Genomic DNA, 17,939 nt, shown 5'->3' on the forward strand with positions numbered 1-17,939 from the left:
TTCTTTCTTTCTTTCTTTCTTTCTTTCTTTCTTTCTCTCTCTCTCTCTCTCTCTCTCACACACACACACACACACACACACACAGAGGGAAAAAAGACCCCACATTTGTTTTACCCCCAATCCACCTGGATAGATCTCCTGCCCCACTTGATTCCTTTTCCCACTCCCCCTCCCTACCACATGCAGCCTCCTCCCTCACCTGGCCCATGGCCCCTGCAAACACCAGGGCCCAGTCTGGGAGCCAGGCACAGCCAGGCCAAAGGAGGCCATAAGCAGCCAGAATGAAAAAAGGCAGAGCATAGAACAGGAACACCAGCATCTGGAAACGAGAGAGATATGAGCACATCATCCCTTGTGACTCTCCTCCCCTCCATCCCAACTCCATATGCCCCAGAAAAATGGGAAACAGGTTACATCAAGGACACTCCAACACGCCCTGGGTCTATGAAGCATGCCTGAAGAGAGGAGTCTCCCCTCTCAGACTGGGAAGGGTTCTTGTCTCCCCCCTCAGGCAGGAGCCAGCCAGAGGTCAGGATTTGAACCTTTTCCCTTTATCACCCCCTTTCCCCTGTCCAGTACATAGCTCCTCCTCCCCTCTCCCCAGAAGCTGTTATGGTTCTGAATCATGAAAGAGGGATTTCTGGAGGGCTGAGGATCGTCATCTGGGAGATCCCTGCCAGTCCTGGTATTGGGGCCAAGACACTCTCACCTGAATCTTGGGATAGGCCACAGGGTCCCGCAGGTATGGCTCATACTGATACACATAGGTGAAGCAGGAGTCTGTGGGACAGTCTAGGACCACCTGGAGACACAGACAGGGTTGGGGCTAAGTATGAGCAAGACACAAAAGCTCCAAAGGGCAGAGCCAGGGCATTGACTACCACGTACCCCCAAATCCCAGGCCTTGGTCCAGCCTCAGAAAGCTTATCCCTACTGGATATGGCTGCCTGCATGGAAACTGGCCATAGAAAACATTTCCCCAAGGAAAGAGATCTGCAGCATTGGTCAAAGAAGGGCTTTCATTGGGATGGTTGTGGCTAGACCTGGTTAGAGGCAGAGGAGAACTGGGGAAGAAGGATCCTTGGGGAGCTGCAGTCCACTGGGACATCCACTGAGGAGACTTACCAGGCCACGGAAAATGGTAAACAGTCCTGCCAAGAGCAGATAGATAAACAGAGCCAGGTCCCAGGGCCTCTGGAACAGCCCTTTCTTGTGTTCTTCAGCAATCTATATAAGAAACACACAAACCCAGAGAGCAAGAGACATACCCAGAACCAGAGAGACAAAAACAGACAGTGGGTAGATGCTTGGGTTAGTTTTGTTTTTTTTTTAAATTTTTTTTAAACCCTTGTACTTTGGTGTATTGTCTCATAGGTGGAAGATTGGTAAGGGTGGGCAATGGGGGTCAAGTGACTTGCCCAGGGTCACACAGCTGGGAAGTGTCTGAGGCCGGGTTTGAACCTAGGACCTCCTGTCTCTAGGCCTGACTCTCACTCCACTGAGCTACCCAGCTGCCCCCTTTGGGTTAGTTTTTACTGAACAGCTAATTTTTCTTTTTCTTTTAATCCCTCCCCTCCACTTTGGCACAAGGCATCGTTCAAGAAAGGGAGGAGAGAGAGGAGAAAAATCAATAAAATGTTAAAAGAGAGAGCACATGGCCCTGACTCACTCTAGAGATCTGTGATCTCATCAGTTGTGTGCCCCCTCTGCTGAGGCTGATCACCACCCATCCGGAGCTACTTAAAAGTGGTCTTGGAGAAATGCTGGGGCTTAATGTTCATCACCCTGAGGCCAACCAGAGATGAGCCCTTCTATGATTTTCAGATAACAGACAGTGACACTTGCCCATGATCCTAATAATATCATTAAGAAGAAATCCAGATGGGACAGTTAGGTGGTTCAGTGGATAGAGTGCCAGGCCTGGAGTTGGGAGTTCCTGGGTTCAAATCTGGCCTCAGACAGTTACTTGCTGTATGATCCTGGGCAAGTCACTTAACCCCTTGTCTGAGAGTTGTTATAGAACTGAAAGTACGTTGGGTTTTTTTTTGTTTTGTTTTTTAAAGAAATTCAGACTATGTTGTTGTATACTGGAAGAAGTAGGATTCAAAAAAGGATTATGAGTTCAGGAAAGGAGGCAGAAGGCTGGGGACATATAGAATTGGTACTCAAGGTAGAGAACTATATAATGGGCCAGGAAATAGAGAATTCAGGTATCTTAGGAGCAAGAAGAACCCATGCCTAAGGGGGAAAAGGTAAGAAGAGGAACTTGGACACAACTGCTTCCTTCCCCCTCTCCACCATGCCTGAAGACATTTTTTCATGTCACCCAGCCCTCCACCCAGGAGCCCAATGGAACCACTTTTTCCCTCTCCTGTGTGGAGTAAAGGAGGGGCAGGGCATGCATGGCACTCAGTGGGTAGGGAGGGACATGGCACGGCACTTGGTCTAAGGGGTGAAGTTCAGCATTCTGTCTCTAAAAGGTTCGCCATTACTGATCTATAGAATAGGGATCTTTACACTACTTTCCTTTTGGGGTTGTTGTGAGAATTAAGAAAATAATGGAAATGAGAGTACTATAGATAGTACTACAAAAATGAGAGTTTTATTATCATAGTGGCAACAAGATTTTATAGTGGTTAGTGTTAGAGCTAGAAAGATCTGAGTTCAAATACTGCCTCAGACACTCACCATGGGAAAGTCACATAATTAGTATTCCTCAGTTTTCTCATCTGTAAAATGAGGAATATGCCATTTCTCACATGGCAGTTGTGAGGATCAAATGAAAGAATGTATATAAAATCCTTTGTAAAGCTCTTTGCTATTATTATCAGCACTGTCATCATCATAAGGATCTTCTGGAAACTATCTTAAAATTAAAAGTGACTATAATATGGTGCTTTTTTGGTTATTATATGCCACACAATCAGGAGATGAAAATAACAACCCACACATCTAGAGTGTTTTTATAGTTTTAAAAGCCCTTTCTTCAAAACAAGCCTTTGATGGAGGTTGTAGTCTGAACATCCCCATTTTTCAGATGAGGAAACTGAACCCCAGCTAGGTTTGCCTGAAGTCACATAGCTAGTAAACACAAGAGCCAGAATTCCACCCTTAGTGTCCTAACTCTGAAGCCAGTGGTCTTTCCATTATCCCAAGTGCTGGAGGAAGTACAGAGCACTTCCCTTACTGGCCTGGGGCACTGGGCAGAATATGGAGGAAGATCTCAGCCCCAGGAGACTTACCATCTTAGTCGTGTAGCCTGTTGGGCCCTTGTCCTGGTGGAAGAGGTGTAGACCAGCCCAGCAAGGGATTAATATATAAGGAATGTTAAGGAAGAAGGATAGTCGGAGCTCAGAGCTGTACTTGCCTGGAGATTGGAGAAGAGGATACTCAGGTTGAGAAGAAAAATCCAAGAGCTGATCCTGACTCTGGGGCTGCTACCTGGGCAAGGGTACCATCTTCACTTCCTTCCATCCCCCAAACAAAACTCTTCCTGTAGCTGGTTCCAGTAGTAAATAATTGCCAGCTTAATAGTTGGCATTTATATAGTACTTTAAGCTTTGCTAAACGTTTTAGAAATGTTTTCATTGGCTTCTCTTGGGAGGTAGGTACTATTGTTATCCCAATTTTACCAATGAGGAAACTGAGGCATATATTAAATGATTTGACCAGGGTCATACAGTGAGTAAGTTTCTGCAGCAGAACGGGAACTCAGGACCTCCTGACTCTACCTCCTGAGCTCTAGCCATTGTGTCACTGGCTGGCACTTGGAAAGCCCATGACTCTCACCCCTACCTCAGATCCAAAGGAAGAGAAAGATTTTCCCCCTAGTTAGGCTTGGGCAGAACAGAGAAGCACTGCGGTGAAGCAGAAAGAGTAGAGACTTGGGAGACTAGACACCTGGATTCTGTACCTTCTGATGCCACTAACCTGTGTGATTCAGGGCAAGTCTCTGCTTCTCTGGGCCCCAATTTTGCCTAGTGAAGTTGGACTAGATAATCCTTTCAGCTCTAAAATTCTGTGTTCTAATGATCCTTTTGGCCCTATTATTTTATATTCTATGCTATCCACATCCAGAGAAAGAACTGTGGGAGTAGAAATGCAGAAGAAAAATATGTGATCGATCACATGGGTTGATGGAAATATGATTAGGGATGTAGACTTTAAATAATCACTCTAGTACAAATATTAATAATATGGAAAAAGGTCTTGATCAATGACACATGTAAAGCCCAATGGAATTGCTCATTGGCTACGGGAGGAGGTGGGAAGAGGGGAGAGAAAAATCATGAATCATGTAACCATGGAAAAATAGTCTAAGTTAATTAATTAATTAAAAATAAAAATAAAAAAGGGCAATACTTTATGTTCTTTGTTTTTGAGTTTAATTCATTAACTAATTAAGATTATTTTTCCACAGTTACATGAATCATGTTCTTTCCCTCCCCTCTTTTCATCCCCTCCCATAGCCAATGAGCAATTCCACTGGGTTTTACAAAATGTATCATTGATCAAGACCTATTTCCATATTATTAGTATTTGCACTAGAGTGATTGTTTAGAGTCTGCATCCCCAATCATGTCCCCATGTGATCAAGCAGTTGTTATGTTCTAAGGTCCTTTCTAGTTCTGATATTCTGTATTCTAATGCACTCCTAGCTATAACACTGTACATTCTAAAATCAACTTCCAATTCTCAAAATCTGTATTCATTATTCTAAGGACCCTGCAAAATCTAATATTCAAAAATGGGGAAACAAGAATTATAGTCAAACATTTTCTTGTTCAGTTGCCTGACTCTTTGTGACCTCATTTGGGGTTCTTTTAAGATACTAGAGTGGTTTGCCATTTCCTTTTCCAGCTTATTTTCAAGTTGAGGAAACTAAGGCAAATAGGGTTAAATGACTTGTCGAGGATCCCACAGCTAGTAAGTGTTTGAAGCCAGATTTGAACCTAAGAAAAGGAGTCTGACTCCAGTTCCAGCACTCTATATCTGCTATACCACCTAGGTGCCCCATCGTCCAACAAAGCTTTGATCATTCCCTATGTCCTCCCCTCCAACTCTCCCAGGTATAGAACATCCAACGGCTCCCCATTGTCCATCAAATAAAGAGCAGATCTATCAGATTAACATTCCAAATCCTCTAGAAATCTGAGGCTGAAGGCCTCTCAAATCTTATCTGCCTTTCCTTCCCTTCAAAAACAAAAACTAAAACAACAAAAAAAGAGTTGACCCTACAGTACTCTAGTGAATTTGTTATTCCCCACACATGCCTCCAAACTCTCCCTTTGCCTAGAATAATCTTATTCTCCTCTCTGCTTGTCCAAATCCTACCCTGTAATCAAGACTTCAGTTGCCAAATGTCACCTCCTCTAAGGAGCTTTCATAGATTTCCTCTAACTGGAAGTGATCACTTCCTCCTCTGCATCCCTTTAGCCCCATGTCAGAACTGGCAGAGAAGCTATTGGCCCTTGTGTCTGGCCTGTCAAGATTGCTGGGTCAAGCTGCAAAACTCCCTTTTCTCCCTCCCTCCCAATCCCTCTTCCTCTGAAGCTTTGGCATCAAGTGTGTCACTTACTAAGCACATGATACCTCCCAAATGTACAACACTTACCGAGGATATTTCCTGGGACAAAAACCATGATGCTCATGACCATTGATCCCAGCCAGTATAGCCCGGCGCTTCTATACCTCTTCCTAGGGGAAATGGAGAGAAGCTGGCAACCTTCACAATCCTTTAGATGGGTAGGTGGGTCATGGGTTAGAGAGATAGATTCCCTACCCAGAAAGGAGGGGTGTGGAGGAGCAAGCAAGGAAACTAAGTCAAAGAAGGATTTTGAGTTGGGGGGAACAGTAAGAGAAGAAGTCCGGGAGGAATTCTGACCCCTCGGCTAATTGAGGACATCTGGTCCACTCTATACCTGAGCAGGAATTCTCTCTACAGCATTCCTGGTAAATAGTCATCCCACTCTGCTTTGATGAAGTGAAGAACCTCACTGGAGGTAGCATATGGAGTGAGAGGATTCTAACTATTAGGATGCTTTTCCTCATTTGGAATCTTAATTTACCTCTCAGCAACTGTCCCCCATTGCTTCTAGTTCTGTCCTCTGGGGTCAAACAGAACCAGTCTAATCTCTCTTCCACATGACAGCCTTTCAAATACTCATAGACTATATGCCCCTTGAGTCTTCTCTTCTCCAGGCTAAACATTCCCAGTTCCTTCAACCAGTCCTTGCTGAAGATTTTTTTTTTTTGGCGTCTCTTCAAATATTTGAAGATAACTTCTTAATTGGTCTCCCTGCTTCCAATCTCTCCCTTATCTAATCTATTCTCCACCTCACTGCCAAATTGATATTCCTAAAATACACATCCGACTGTGTAACTATTTAACTTCTCTAGTCAGAAATCTTCTGTGGCTCCCTACTAGCTCTAGGGTAACATACAAAATCCTTAGTCAGGCATTTAAAGCCTGCTCACCCTCTGTCCTTCCCTCCCTCTCTTCTTTCCTCCCTCCCTTCCTCTGTTCCTTCGTTCCTTCCTTCCTTCTTTCCTTCCTTTTCTCCTCATTCTCTCAATGTACAAGGCACAAGGTCCTCTAACAACAGATATTTAATAAATGTTTGTTGAAGGTAAAGCATCCCTTTCTAGCTATGTGACCCTGAGCATGTCACTAAACCCCCATTACCTAGCCCTTACCTCTCTTCTGCCTTCAAATCCATACACAGTATTGATTCTAAGATGAAAGATAAAAATTTTTAAAAGGAAAAGAAAAATAAAGTGAAGAGTCCTTCCCAAAAACTGCTGGCAATGCTCTGGCTTCCAACAATATTTCCTCCAGTCTTATTTCATGATTTCTGTTTGTGTGTTCATTTGTTTTTAAACTTTTATTTTCTGTCCTAATAACACTAAGACAAAGGAACAAAGGTTAGGCAAACAGGGTTAATGATTTGCCCAGGGTCACACATTTAGGAAGTGTCTGAGGTAAAATCTGAACCCAGATCCTCCTGTCTCTAGGCCTGGCTTTCAGTTCATTGAGCCACCTAGCTGCCCCATTGTGTATTACTTTATATGTGCTTATCTGTCAAAATATATCCCCTGGTAGATTCAACATGTTCACAGGGAGATTTATCCCTTCGTACTCCCTGAGGACAAGATTCTTTTTTGTTTTTGTAAAATTAGTGCCTAGTATGGTTCCTGAAACATAGTAGGTACTTTTAAGCTATTTCTTGAATTGAATTGAATAGTATTATGTGTTCCTGAGATCACTTTTCTCCAAGTTGGAGGAACATCCTTTGACCAGACCTCATGACACTTATTGACTAATGAAGTGAGGTATAATATCCATGTCTAAGGAGCCAGCAGATCTCCTGCTCTCTGCCCTGGTTAGGACACACCAGTAGTATTGTGTTCAAATCTGGCATCACTTTTTAGGGAGGATGCTCATAAGCATGGGGATGTTCAGAGAAAGACAACTAGAGTGAAGAAGGTCCTGAAGATCATACCATATAAAGATGGGTAAAAAGAATTCCCCCAGAGATGCAGTAGAATGCAATTGGCTTTGGAGTCACAGAACCCGAGTTTGAATCTCAGTTCTGATATCATCTATGAGACAGTGGCAAGTCGTTTATTATTTCTGGGTTTCTTTTTCCTCATCTGTAAAATAAGGGATGATCTTCAAGGTTCCTTCTAGCTCTAAATCTATGATCTTATGAACCAGCAATGTCTAAATGGGAGAAAGCAAGACTTAAGGAGAATACTAAAGCTGTCTTCAAGTATTTATTTACATTGAAATTATATGGAAGAAGAATTAGGCTTGTTCCACTTGATCTCAGAGAACAGAATTAGGGGCAATGGGTAGAAGTTGAGAAATGGCAGGCTTATGCTTGATGTAAGGGAAAAAAAGGTTCTAATAATTTGAGTTACCCAAAAGTGCAATTTGATCCCTCTAATTATAATGGGTTCTTCACTGGAAATCTTTAAGCAAAGGCTTTATAAAGGCTTCTCTGCCTAAGTGGCCTTAAGCAAATTATTTTCCCTTTTCTAAGCTTCAGTTTTCAAATAAAGTGAAGTGAGTAACTAGATCATCTCTCATGTCTTTCCCAATTTTTAGTCTGTGTTCTATGGTTCTAAGGGTCTTCTAGCTCAACGTCCTGTGTTTTATGTTCTAAGATTCCTTCTAGGTCTAACATTCTGGGTTTTATTTTCTAGTTTCTTCCAGCTCTGAAATTCTGTGTTATAACTCCTACACCCCTTTGGTCTTGGGAACTTCATGGTTTTGCCAATTTAATCCAAAATCCAGAATACCTTGATCCTAGTATTGCCCCCGAGGAGTTAATTATCTTTTCTAAGAGCTGCTTCTCAAGTCTCATCTCTTGATGCCTCCCCTGCTTCCTCCTCCAAAAAGGAATCTCTTTTCCCCTCCCAGCCCCCTGATTCTTCCAAAGAAGCCCCCTTACCTCTTAGCAATGGCCCCTGTCATGGTGAGGTAGAGCAGATAGTGGATGGTGCCATCCCAGTAGCAGCTTAGAATCCCATGAGCTGTTCGAAGGTACGGCTCCCTCTGGAATAACACAGGAATGGAAAGGAAGGTATGGAAGTAGGCTAGAGACTGCTCACAATTTCTTCCAGCAGGAACAGGGAAGGGGCAGGTCTTACCCCTCGAGTATAGAATTCCATGAAGTCCATCCCATAGTCATCCTCCTGAAGAGCAATGAATAAGTCGATGAGGGAGGAGAAGGATAAGATGGCAAACACTATGGAGAGAACACAGGTAGGTCAGATTCCCCCTCCCCCCTAGTCCCTGGCCAAACCAAGGTGATCAGCAATGTGTCTAAGGCTTTATACTAGGCACTGGGGATTTGAAATACTACACAGAGCCTATTCTCAAGGAACCAATAGTCTTATGGGAGGGGAAAATAACTCCAATCAGTTTCATTGGGCAGCAGGGGACCCAAATGCAATTAAAAAATATAGAATATTAGAGTCAGATGGATCCTTAAGCCATAGGAAAAAACTGCCAAAGTTGGTTGAAGGGGATCGTTAAAAAATGGAACATGAGAGTTAAAAGGGACCTTAGAATGTAGAAAGTCAGATTTTGATAGTCTCTGGACTTAGAACATATAGAGCATCAGCCCTGGAAAGATGGCAGAGCTAGAATATAGAATGTCAAAGCTAAAATGTTCCTTAGAACAAAGCATATTAGAGCTAGGAGGGCCCTTAGAATACAGACTATATCAAAGCTAGGAGGGTCTGTAAAAATGCAGTGTCAGAGCAAGGAGCATCCAGAGAACCCAGAATGTCAAAGCTAGAAGGTTCCCAAGACCATAGAATATTGGATTTAGAACATATAAAAAGTCAGAGCCAGAAAGACTAAGTACAGATATGGTGTCAAAGAATATCAGACTTGGGAGAACTATAGATGCAGACAAACAATATCAAAGATAGAAGATTCCATAGAAGATAAAATATCAGAGAGGGGCAGAGAGGACCTTGGCCAAGAGGATGGCAAAACAAGATTCCTCAGAACACAGAACGTCAGAGCTGAGAGGACTTGAGAATAGACTATAGAATAGCAGAGCTGAAAGGGACCTTAGGACTTCTTGATTTTGGAATAGGCTAGGCACATGCTTCCTCAATACTAGTCCCCGAGTCTAATGTCAGGGCACCAGGACAAAGGTCATGGACTTTGGGCAACAGATGCTTCTCCCCAACTGCAAACTCCACTAACCTCCCATAACATCCCCTCTCCCTTAGCCCCAAGGACTCACCAGCAAAAAGGGGGTCATGGGAGATCTCTCTTTGGACCAGGCTGGAGATGGCCACAAATAGTAGACTCAGAATCATTGCACACAGGATAGCCACACTCAAGGGACTGGAAGTAAATGAGGAGTCAGGATAGTGCCCAAGCCATGGAGAGGGTCTGACACACTTGGGGCTATCAGGTAGGACCCTTGGTCTGAACCTAAGGCTCTCCACTTTCTCACTACCCACTCACTCCCTTCAGTCTGACTTCAGCCCTCATTATTTTATTGAAACTGTTCTCTGTAAAGCCACCAGTGACATCACTTTCAAATCCAGTGGCATCTTCAGAGTCCCCGTTCTAGAAGAACAAAATAGACATACCAAGGTGACATGGGTAGCAAGCTATAAATTTCTGCATCTTTTGACCCTGGTGAACACTCTTTCTTCCCTTGACTTCTGTGATACTCTTGGTTCTTCTACTTGTCTTAACACTACTGCTATCAACAAGCATTTATTATTACTGTGTGTCAGGCACTGTGCTAAGCTCTGGGGATACAAAGAAAGGGAAAAGAGGAGGAAGGTACTAAAAGTGGAATAAAGGGATGTCTTTGGATGTTGGCAACTTTCCCAAGACTCCATCCTCATTCTGCTTCTCTCTCTCTCCAGTCTCTCATCCATTCCCAACTCAACAGCCCCAACTTCTCCACTGTCTGAGTTCCGATTTCTGGCTGGACATTTCCACCTGTGGGTTGGACCTCAAGTTCAACATGTTCTAACTAGAACTCAGCCTTTTACTGCCAAATTCATCATCATTCTCAGTTTCTTCATTTCTGTTAGTAGCAGAAGCAACTAGGTGGTGCAGTGGATGGAACACTGAGTTTAGGGTCAGGAAGACCCGAGTTCAAGTCCAGCCTCAGATACTTACTAGCTGTATAACTCAGCAAGTCATTTAACCTTTGTTTGCCTCAGGTTCCTCAGCTATAAAATGGGGTCAATAATAGCATCTACCTCCCAGGGTTGTTGTAAGGATGAAATGAGGTAATATTTCTAAAAAGGTTAACCCGGTGCCTGGAACAAAGTTGGTGCTTTATAAATGCTTACTCTCTTTCCCTCCCTAGCGCTAAATACCATCCTTCCAGTTGCTCAGGTTCGAAACCTCTGAATTAACATTAGGCAGAAAGGTGGGATACTGGATAGAGCGCTGGCTGTGGAATCAGGAAGACCTCAGTGACCTTGAGCAAGCCACTTAGCCTTAGTTTTCCCATCTATAAAACTGAGATAATAGAAGCACCTACTTCATAAAGGTGTTGTGATGATCAAGTACGAAAAGGAACTTTGCAAACTTTAAAGTGCTAAAACAGACACCAAGACTTGTCCTGGTCATTCTTCCTTCAAGTGCTTCACTTCTCTTTTCTGAATTTATCTGGATCTGACACTGCCAATCAAATCATCCATCAGTTGACTTTTATTAAGCACCTACTATGTGTCCAGTTGGGCATCGAGGTGGCTCAGTGGAAAAAGCACCAGGCCTGGAGCCAGGAAGACCTGAGTTCAAACGTGACTTCAAAAGCTTACAGTGTGAACCTGAACAAGTCACTTAACTTTGTTTGCCTCAGTTTCTTCATACGTAAAATGAGCTGGAGAAGGAAACAAAAAATCCCTCTAGCATATTTTCCAAGAAAACCTCAACATTGGGTCATGAAGAGTCAGACACAACTGCAAACAACTAACCAACAACAGTAAGTCAATCAGGCATGGTGTTGGATGCTAAGGATACTAAGTCCAAAACAGAATAGTCCCTGCTCACAAGGAATTTCTATTTTAACAGGAAAGGATAGAGATAGCTAAATAGCATTTATGTAGTACTTGAAGGTTTGCAAAGTGTTTTACAAAAATTATTCATTTTGTCCTCACAACAATCTTGTGCAGTAGGTGCTATTATTAACTCTTATTTTATAGTTGAGAAAACTGAAGTAAACAGAGGTTAAGAGCCTGGGTCAAGACTTGAACTCAGATCTTCCCGACTCAGTTCTACACATTGTTCCACCTAGCTCCCTCTTCTCCATATGTATGGGTGTGTGTTTATCTGTAAATACAAAGAATAAGTTAAATAAAGAAGGGAGAGTATGTCCAAGAAGAGAGGGTGGTCAATCAATAAGCATTTTAAAATTATTATTATTTTAATAACCCTTACTTTTTGTCTTAGAGTATCAATTCCAAGGCAGAAGAGCAGTAGGGACTAGTTAATTGGGATTATGGGACTTTCCCAGGGTCACACAGCTAGGAACTGTGTTCCCTGGGAATTCCTAGGAAATGTTTGAGGTCAGTCAGATTTGAACCCAGAACCTCCCATCTCCACACCTAGCTCTCTGTCCACTGAGCCACCTGGCTGCCCCTCAATAGACATTTATTAAACATTTACTATGTGCCAGGCACCATGCTAAACATTGGAAGTAGAAAAAATAATCCCTGCCCTAAAGTAGTTTTCATTCTAACAAGGAAGACAATGTGTAAATAAGATATAGATATTATAATAGAAACAACACCATTTCTGAGAGGACGATATTAGGGAATAATATGTAAGGATAGGAAGGCGCCATGTTGTGAAGAGCTTTAAATGTCAGAGGAATTTCCATTGAATTTTCATTTCATTTCATTTCAATGAAGTTTCATTCATACCTAGAGGTAGTAGGGAGCCACTGGAGTTTGGGCCAGGGAGTCCCCCCAGCCAGACCTTTCCTTATGTTAGGAAAAACCACTGGCAGTGCTATGGAAAGAGAATTGGAATAGGGGGAGACTTGAGGCCAAGAGGCCAAGAGGAGACAATAAATAGTCCAGCTGAGCTGTGAAGAGGACTTGAACTAGAGCAGCAGCTGCAGGGATGCAGAGAAGGGGATGAATAGGAGAGATGAGATATGCAGAGTGTGGGGAAAAAACGAGAGGTCAAGACTGAACCTGGGTAACTGGAAAGAGGCAGGGGTGGAACTGGGCGATGGGAATTTTTGGAAGAGGGGAGGTTTTCTGTTGGCATATCAGTGCCCAACAGTAGGTTGGCTGGCGTTCATCGGAGGGACTAGACCTGGATATAAAGATCTCAGAGTCATCTTCCAAGATAGGGTCCTTGAACATACGGAACCTGATGAGTTCATCAAGTGAGAGTGTATAAAGTGAAGAGGGAAGTGAGCTCAGGGGAGTGCCTTGGGGACACCCCCAGTTACTGATAAAGACCCAACAAAGAGGACAGAAGGATTGGTCAGATTAGGAGGAGAAGGCCCAGAGTCAACAGTAGCAAATTCTGCAGAGATGTCAGGAAGGATGAAGACTAAGAAAATGCCATGTATTTGGCACTGAAGAGAAAACTGGTAACTTTGGAAAGAGCCATTTTGGTTAAGTGATAAGGTTGGAAGCCAGATTACAAGGGGCTGAGAAACAAGAAAGGAAGGGAAAGCAAGTGCTGAGGATGTCTGTTTCTAGGAACTCAACCTAGAAATATAAGATGATAGGAGGAAAAATAAGAGAGAAGAGAAATATAAGATGATAGCTTGAAGGGATGTAGGGTCAAGTGAAGCTTTTTTAAAGGATTCAGGTTGGTTTGTGGGCTACTGGGATGAAGCATCTGGTAGACAGGAAGAGATTGCTAAGGAGAAAGGAAATGATTGTAAGAGTATTTTTACAGTTTTCCTTATGGGGAATTAAGAGTTACTTTGATTCTCCAAAACCTTTCTCCCTTTTCTCCTCACATCTTTTCTTCTTTGCCTACCATGGGGCATTGCCTTCATTTCCCAGATAGAAAAACTGAGGTAAGGATTTGCTAGAAACACATTCTAAAGCAGACTTCCATAACCTAACCCCAACCCACCTTTCCACTTTTAATATTCATGGTGGTAGTAGGGTTTAAGAGTCAAGAATAATGAAAAGGAGGGGCAACTAGTTGGCTCAGTGGATTGAGAGCCAGACCCAGAGATGGGAGGTCCTGGGTTCAAATCTGGCCTCAGATACTTCCTAGCTGTGTGACCCTGGGCAAGTCACTTGACCCCCATTGCCCAGCCTTACCACTCTTCTGCGTTGGAACCAATACACAGTATTAACTCCAAGACGGAAAGTAACAGTTTAAAAAAAAAAAGAAAAAAGGTAAAGGTTTAAAAAAATGAATGAAAAAGAGCTCTTCCCTAGCTTTCAAGTATCCCTCCTTCCCAAGCATTGAGTGGGCAGTTTCTTCCAGCTGTGATATTTTATCTTCTAAGTCCCTTCCAGCTGTTATATCACTCAATTTATAATCAGAACATTTGGATTCAAGTCTCCGTTCTGCTACTTATTATTGTATAATTTGGGGCAAATTTCTTTCCTTCTTTGGACCTCAGTTTCCACATCAGAAAAATGAAGAGTTTGTCCTCAATGATCTTTAGGGTGCTTTCCATTCTTAATTCCCATGACCCCTTTAGTCTATGGGTGTTAAGATCCCCTCTGGCATTCACTTAATTCTGCATTCTGTGAGTAACTGTAAAGAGGGGATTATGGGACCTGAACTCACTGAGGTCATGGAGGACTGTCACAAATGTGCAGACCGCTTCATCTGATGACTGCCTCTACACCTAAAACTCCGAAGCAGCAGAATGTGGCTTGTGCTCCCTCGGGTGGCCTCTGTGCCAGGGGGTTCAGAGTCCAGAGAATGTAAATGGAGTAAAGGGTGACTGTCCCAGGAACACCGCATGTTAGAGTTTAAAGGAACCTCCAGAAAGTAAGAGTTATAAAAAAAAAAAATCAAATAAGCAATTATTGTGCACCTAATGTGTACCAGACTTTTGTTGGGCACCAGGGGCACAAAGACAAAAAGAAACAGTCTTTGTCCTCTAGGAGCTTACATTTAATGAAGGAGAGATAACATAGATGAGTATATATAAAATAGACTCAAAGTCGTTTGGAGGAGGAAGTATTAGCAGCTTAGTGATGGGGATGAGAAAGGATTTCATGTTCAGGGTAGAGCTCACGCTGCGTCTTAAAGAGAATTAGGAATTCTAAGAGACAGAGGTGAGGACAGAACTCGAGAAAGCCAGAGCAAAGGTCTGGAAACAGGAGATGGAGTCGGGTATGTCAGGAACAGCAAGAAGGCCAGTATTGCTGGACTCTTAAAAGAGTGTGAGAAGGGAGAATTTTAAAATAAGATTAGAAAAGTAGGTAGGGCCAGATTGTGAAGGGCTCAAAATGCCAGAGAGTTTATACGTTGATTCTGGAGGCAGTAGGGAACCAGTGGAGTTTATTTATTTTTAAATTTTGATTTAATTAATTTAGAATATTTTTCCATGGTTACATGATTTATGTTCTTTCCTTCCCCTCCTTCCTCCCCCTCCCAGAGCCGAAGAGCAATTAACCAATGGAGTTTATTGAGGAGGGAGTGACATGGTCAGACCTGCAGTTTGGGAAAATCACTTTGGCAGTTATGTGTAGGACAGATTGCAAAAAAAAGGAAAAGCAAATAAAAGGCTATTGAACTAGTCTAACTGAGGGACTAGTGGTTCTGTGAATAGAGAACCAGGCTTGAAGACAGGAGATCCTGGGTTCAAATCAGACCCTTCCCTTTGTGACCCTGGGCAAATCACTTAATCCCAGTTGCCTAGCCCTTATGGCTCTTCTTCCTTGGAACCAATACTCAGTTTAGATTTTAAGGGTTAAAAAAAACCAAACAGTTCTGGGGGCGGGGTGGGGGAGGGGCACTGGATGGCTCAGTGGATTGAGAGCCAGGCCTAGAGATGGAAGGTCCTAGGTTCAAATCTGGCCTCAGACACTTCCTAGCTGTGTGACCCTGGGCAAGTCACTTGACCCCCATTGCCTAGCCCTTACCACTCTTCTGCCTTGGAGCCAATACACAGTATTGACTCCAAGATAGAAGGTGAGGATTTAAAAAAAATTTTTTTTCTTCATACCAGACTCATAGATGCTTGATATATTCATGTATGTATCTCTGAACAAGTGACTTGACTTTTCTGGGTTGTGATAACTAATATTTATAAAGTACTTTAAGATTTTACAAAACACATGGTGCCCCCAAAGACATATTATATAATATTTAATTGTATAGAGAGGCTGGATGGCATAATGGATAGAGAACTGGCCTCAAAGTCACGAAAACTTGAGTCCAAGCCCTACTTTGGCAAGTCATTTAACCTCTTGGTGCTTTAGGCAACTAACCTGACTACCAATTACAGAAAAGGTACTAAGCCGCACTGGTAAAAAGTTTCCTGACCCTGTATTTAGTTCATTATCTTCTTTATCTGAAAAATGATGAGGCCGAAGGGACTGAAGTTCTAAGGCTTCTTCTAATTCAAAATTTATGCTATTGTGAACTTCCCGATCCTGGGGAAATGCTTATTGAATAAATCATCTCTGATTCTCCCCTCAACCTTTATCCTCTTATTTAGTGAGTCATCAAGTCCTTGGGGATGTGGCCTTCTGGGAGTATCTCTGGAATGTTCAGTCCATGCTTGAGGGGCTTCCTCAACCCCAATTAAGCAGACCCTGAATGTAGGGATGGGGATCCAAAAAGGGTGGATACAGTTCCCTGTTTCCAGAATTTCTCTCCTCTTCCTCTTTCCCAATGGATCTTTGAAAGCCTGACTCAAGTATTATCTTCTTTTATTTTTATTTTTATTTTTGGATGGTGGTCCAAAAGTTATTGCATTATAGAAAACAAGTCAACTAGCAAAGATCTCCAACCTAGATCCAGTTACTAACTGGGGGAAAATGGGATATGTAAGAGTAGAGTCTCCCTTTCAAGAAGGCGGACGGTATGGGTACCCCCCCCCCCCGCCCTTCAATGGAACACCCAGCCAATGGCCCCTCTCTATCTGGGGCTTTATGGGCTGTAGGCAAGTCCCAGAGGGCACAGTCCTGAGTTTGGGATTCAGCAGAGACATCTGTCTGGGTTGGGAGGGGGAGGCCAGTACTGACCCAGTGCCTGAGCTTCTAGAAGTCAGTGGTCACTTACTTATCCATGAGGTGAACAAAAATAAGCTGCCCCTCAAGTACTGGATGAGACGCCTACGTTTGGACATGGGCATAACGTGGGCATCAAATCTTCCAGATGCCTTTCCTAATGACGACGACGACAATGATGATAAAAAAAACCAGCTAGCATTTGTAAAGCACTTTAAAGTTTCCAAAGCAACCTTGTTCCATCCACAGAGCCACCTAAGAGGCTCTGATCCTCCATCCATCAGCCAATCGACGTTTAATCAGCACCAACTGTTACAAGTGCTGGGAACACAAGTACAAAGAATGAAACCATCCCTGCTGGCAAGGCCCTAACATTCTAACGGGGAAGAGATAAGTACATATATAAGTTTATACAACACAAATATAACTTTTTTTTAAACCCTTACCTTCTGTCTTAGTTACTGATTCTAAGACCAAAAAGCAGCAAGGGCTACGCAATTGGGGTTAAGGGACTTGCCTAGGATCACACAGCTAGGATGTGTTTGAGGCCAGATTTGAATCCAAGTCCTCCCAACTCTAAGCCTGGCACTCTAACCTAGCCATCCAATAAATATAAAGTTAATAAATACAAATGGATAGAGGGCATTTGGGGAGGGAGGACACTGGCAGATCACCCACCTGCTCTAGCGTCCCTATGATGGCCTTTCCTATTTGGGCCTCATAGCACTTTGGTTTTTAGTGCTTGAGGGCACTTAATGTAAGATGTTTTTGGTGTCTTAGTTCCTATTTGTGGCAGCTAAGTGTTGAAATAGATAAAAAGCTGGACTTTGAGACAGGGAGTCCTGAGTTCAAATCCTACCTCAGATACATATTAGTTTGGCGATCCTGAGCAAATGACTTAACCTCTTTCTGCCTCAGTTTCCACATTTCTAAAATGGGATAATGATAGCACCTACGTCCCCAGTTTATGATGATGATATAAATGAAATCAAACTTGTAAAGTGCTAGATATAATTATTATTACCACACTGGAAGCTGTTTAAAGGCAGGATCCATACCTTCCCTTCCCCAGCACAGCCTTCTGCAAAGTAGGCACTATTTGTGATTGTAATCCAGGAAGGGTCTTTCAGAAATTAAGGGATCTTGGTCAAGGTTGCACCAAGAGTAAATAGCAGAGTAAAACCCAGTGGAATTGCTTGTTGGCTACGGGAAGGGGTTGGGAGGAGGGGAGGAAAAGAACATGACTAATATAATCATGGAAAAATATT

General features: G+C 42.9%; 1 protein-coding gene across 1 annotated transcript in view; it reads right to left on the bottom strand.

The window, feature by feature from the left end:
- HAPLN4 (hyaluronan and proteoglycan link protein 4) overlaps window positions 1-17,939 on the bottom strand; it is a 46,181-nt gene that overhangs the window by 24,698 nt on the left and 3,544 nt on the right. Inside the window, exons 2-9 of the mRNA XM_044685311.1 lie at window positions 9,768-9,871; window positions 8,656-8,753; window positions 8,457-8,560; window positions 5,615-5,697; window positions 3,243-3,367; window positions 1,126-1,227; window positions 710-802; window positions 115-319 (exon numbers count right to left, since the gene is read on the bottom strand). Of these exons, the coding sequence (XP_044541246.1) occupies window positions 115-319; window positions 710-802; window positions 1,126-1,227; window positions 3,243-3,367; window positions 5,615-5,697; window positions 8,457-8,560; window positions 8,656-8,753; window positions 9,768-9,871 (914 nt within the window). The remainder of the gene's footprint in view (window positions 1-114; window positions 320-709; window positions 803-1,125; window positions 1,228-3,242; window positions 3,368-5,614; window positions 5,698-8,456; window positions 8,561-8,655; window positions 8,754-9,767; window positions 9,872-17,939) is intronic.

Source organism: Gracilinanus agilis, chromosome 1 (assembly GCF_016433145.1).
Source record: "Gracilinanus agilis isolate LMUSP501 chromosome 1, AgileGrace, whole genome shotgun sequence".
In the NCBI taxonomy this organism is placed as follows: Eukaryota; Metazoa; Chordata; class Mammalia; order Didelphimorphia; family Didelphidae; genus Gracilinanus; species Gracilinanus agilis.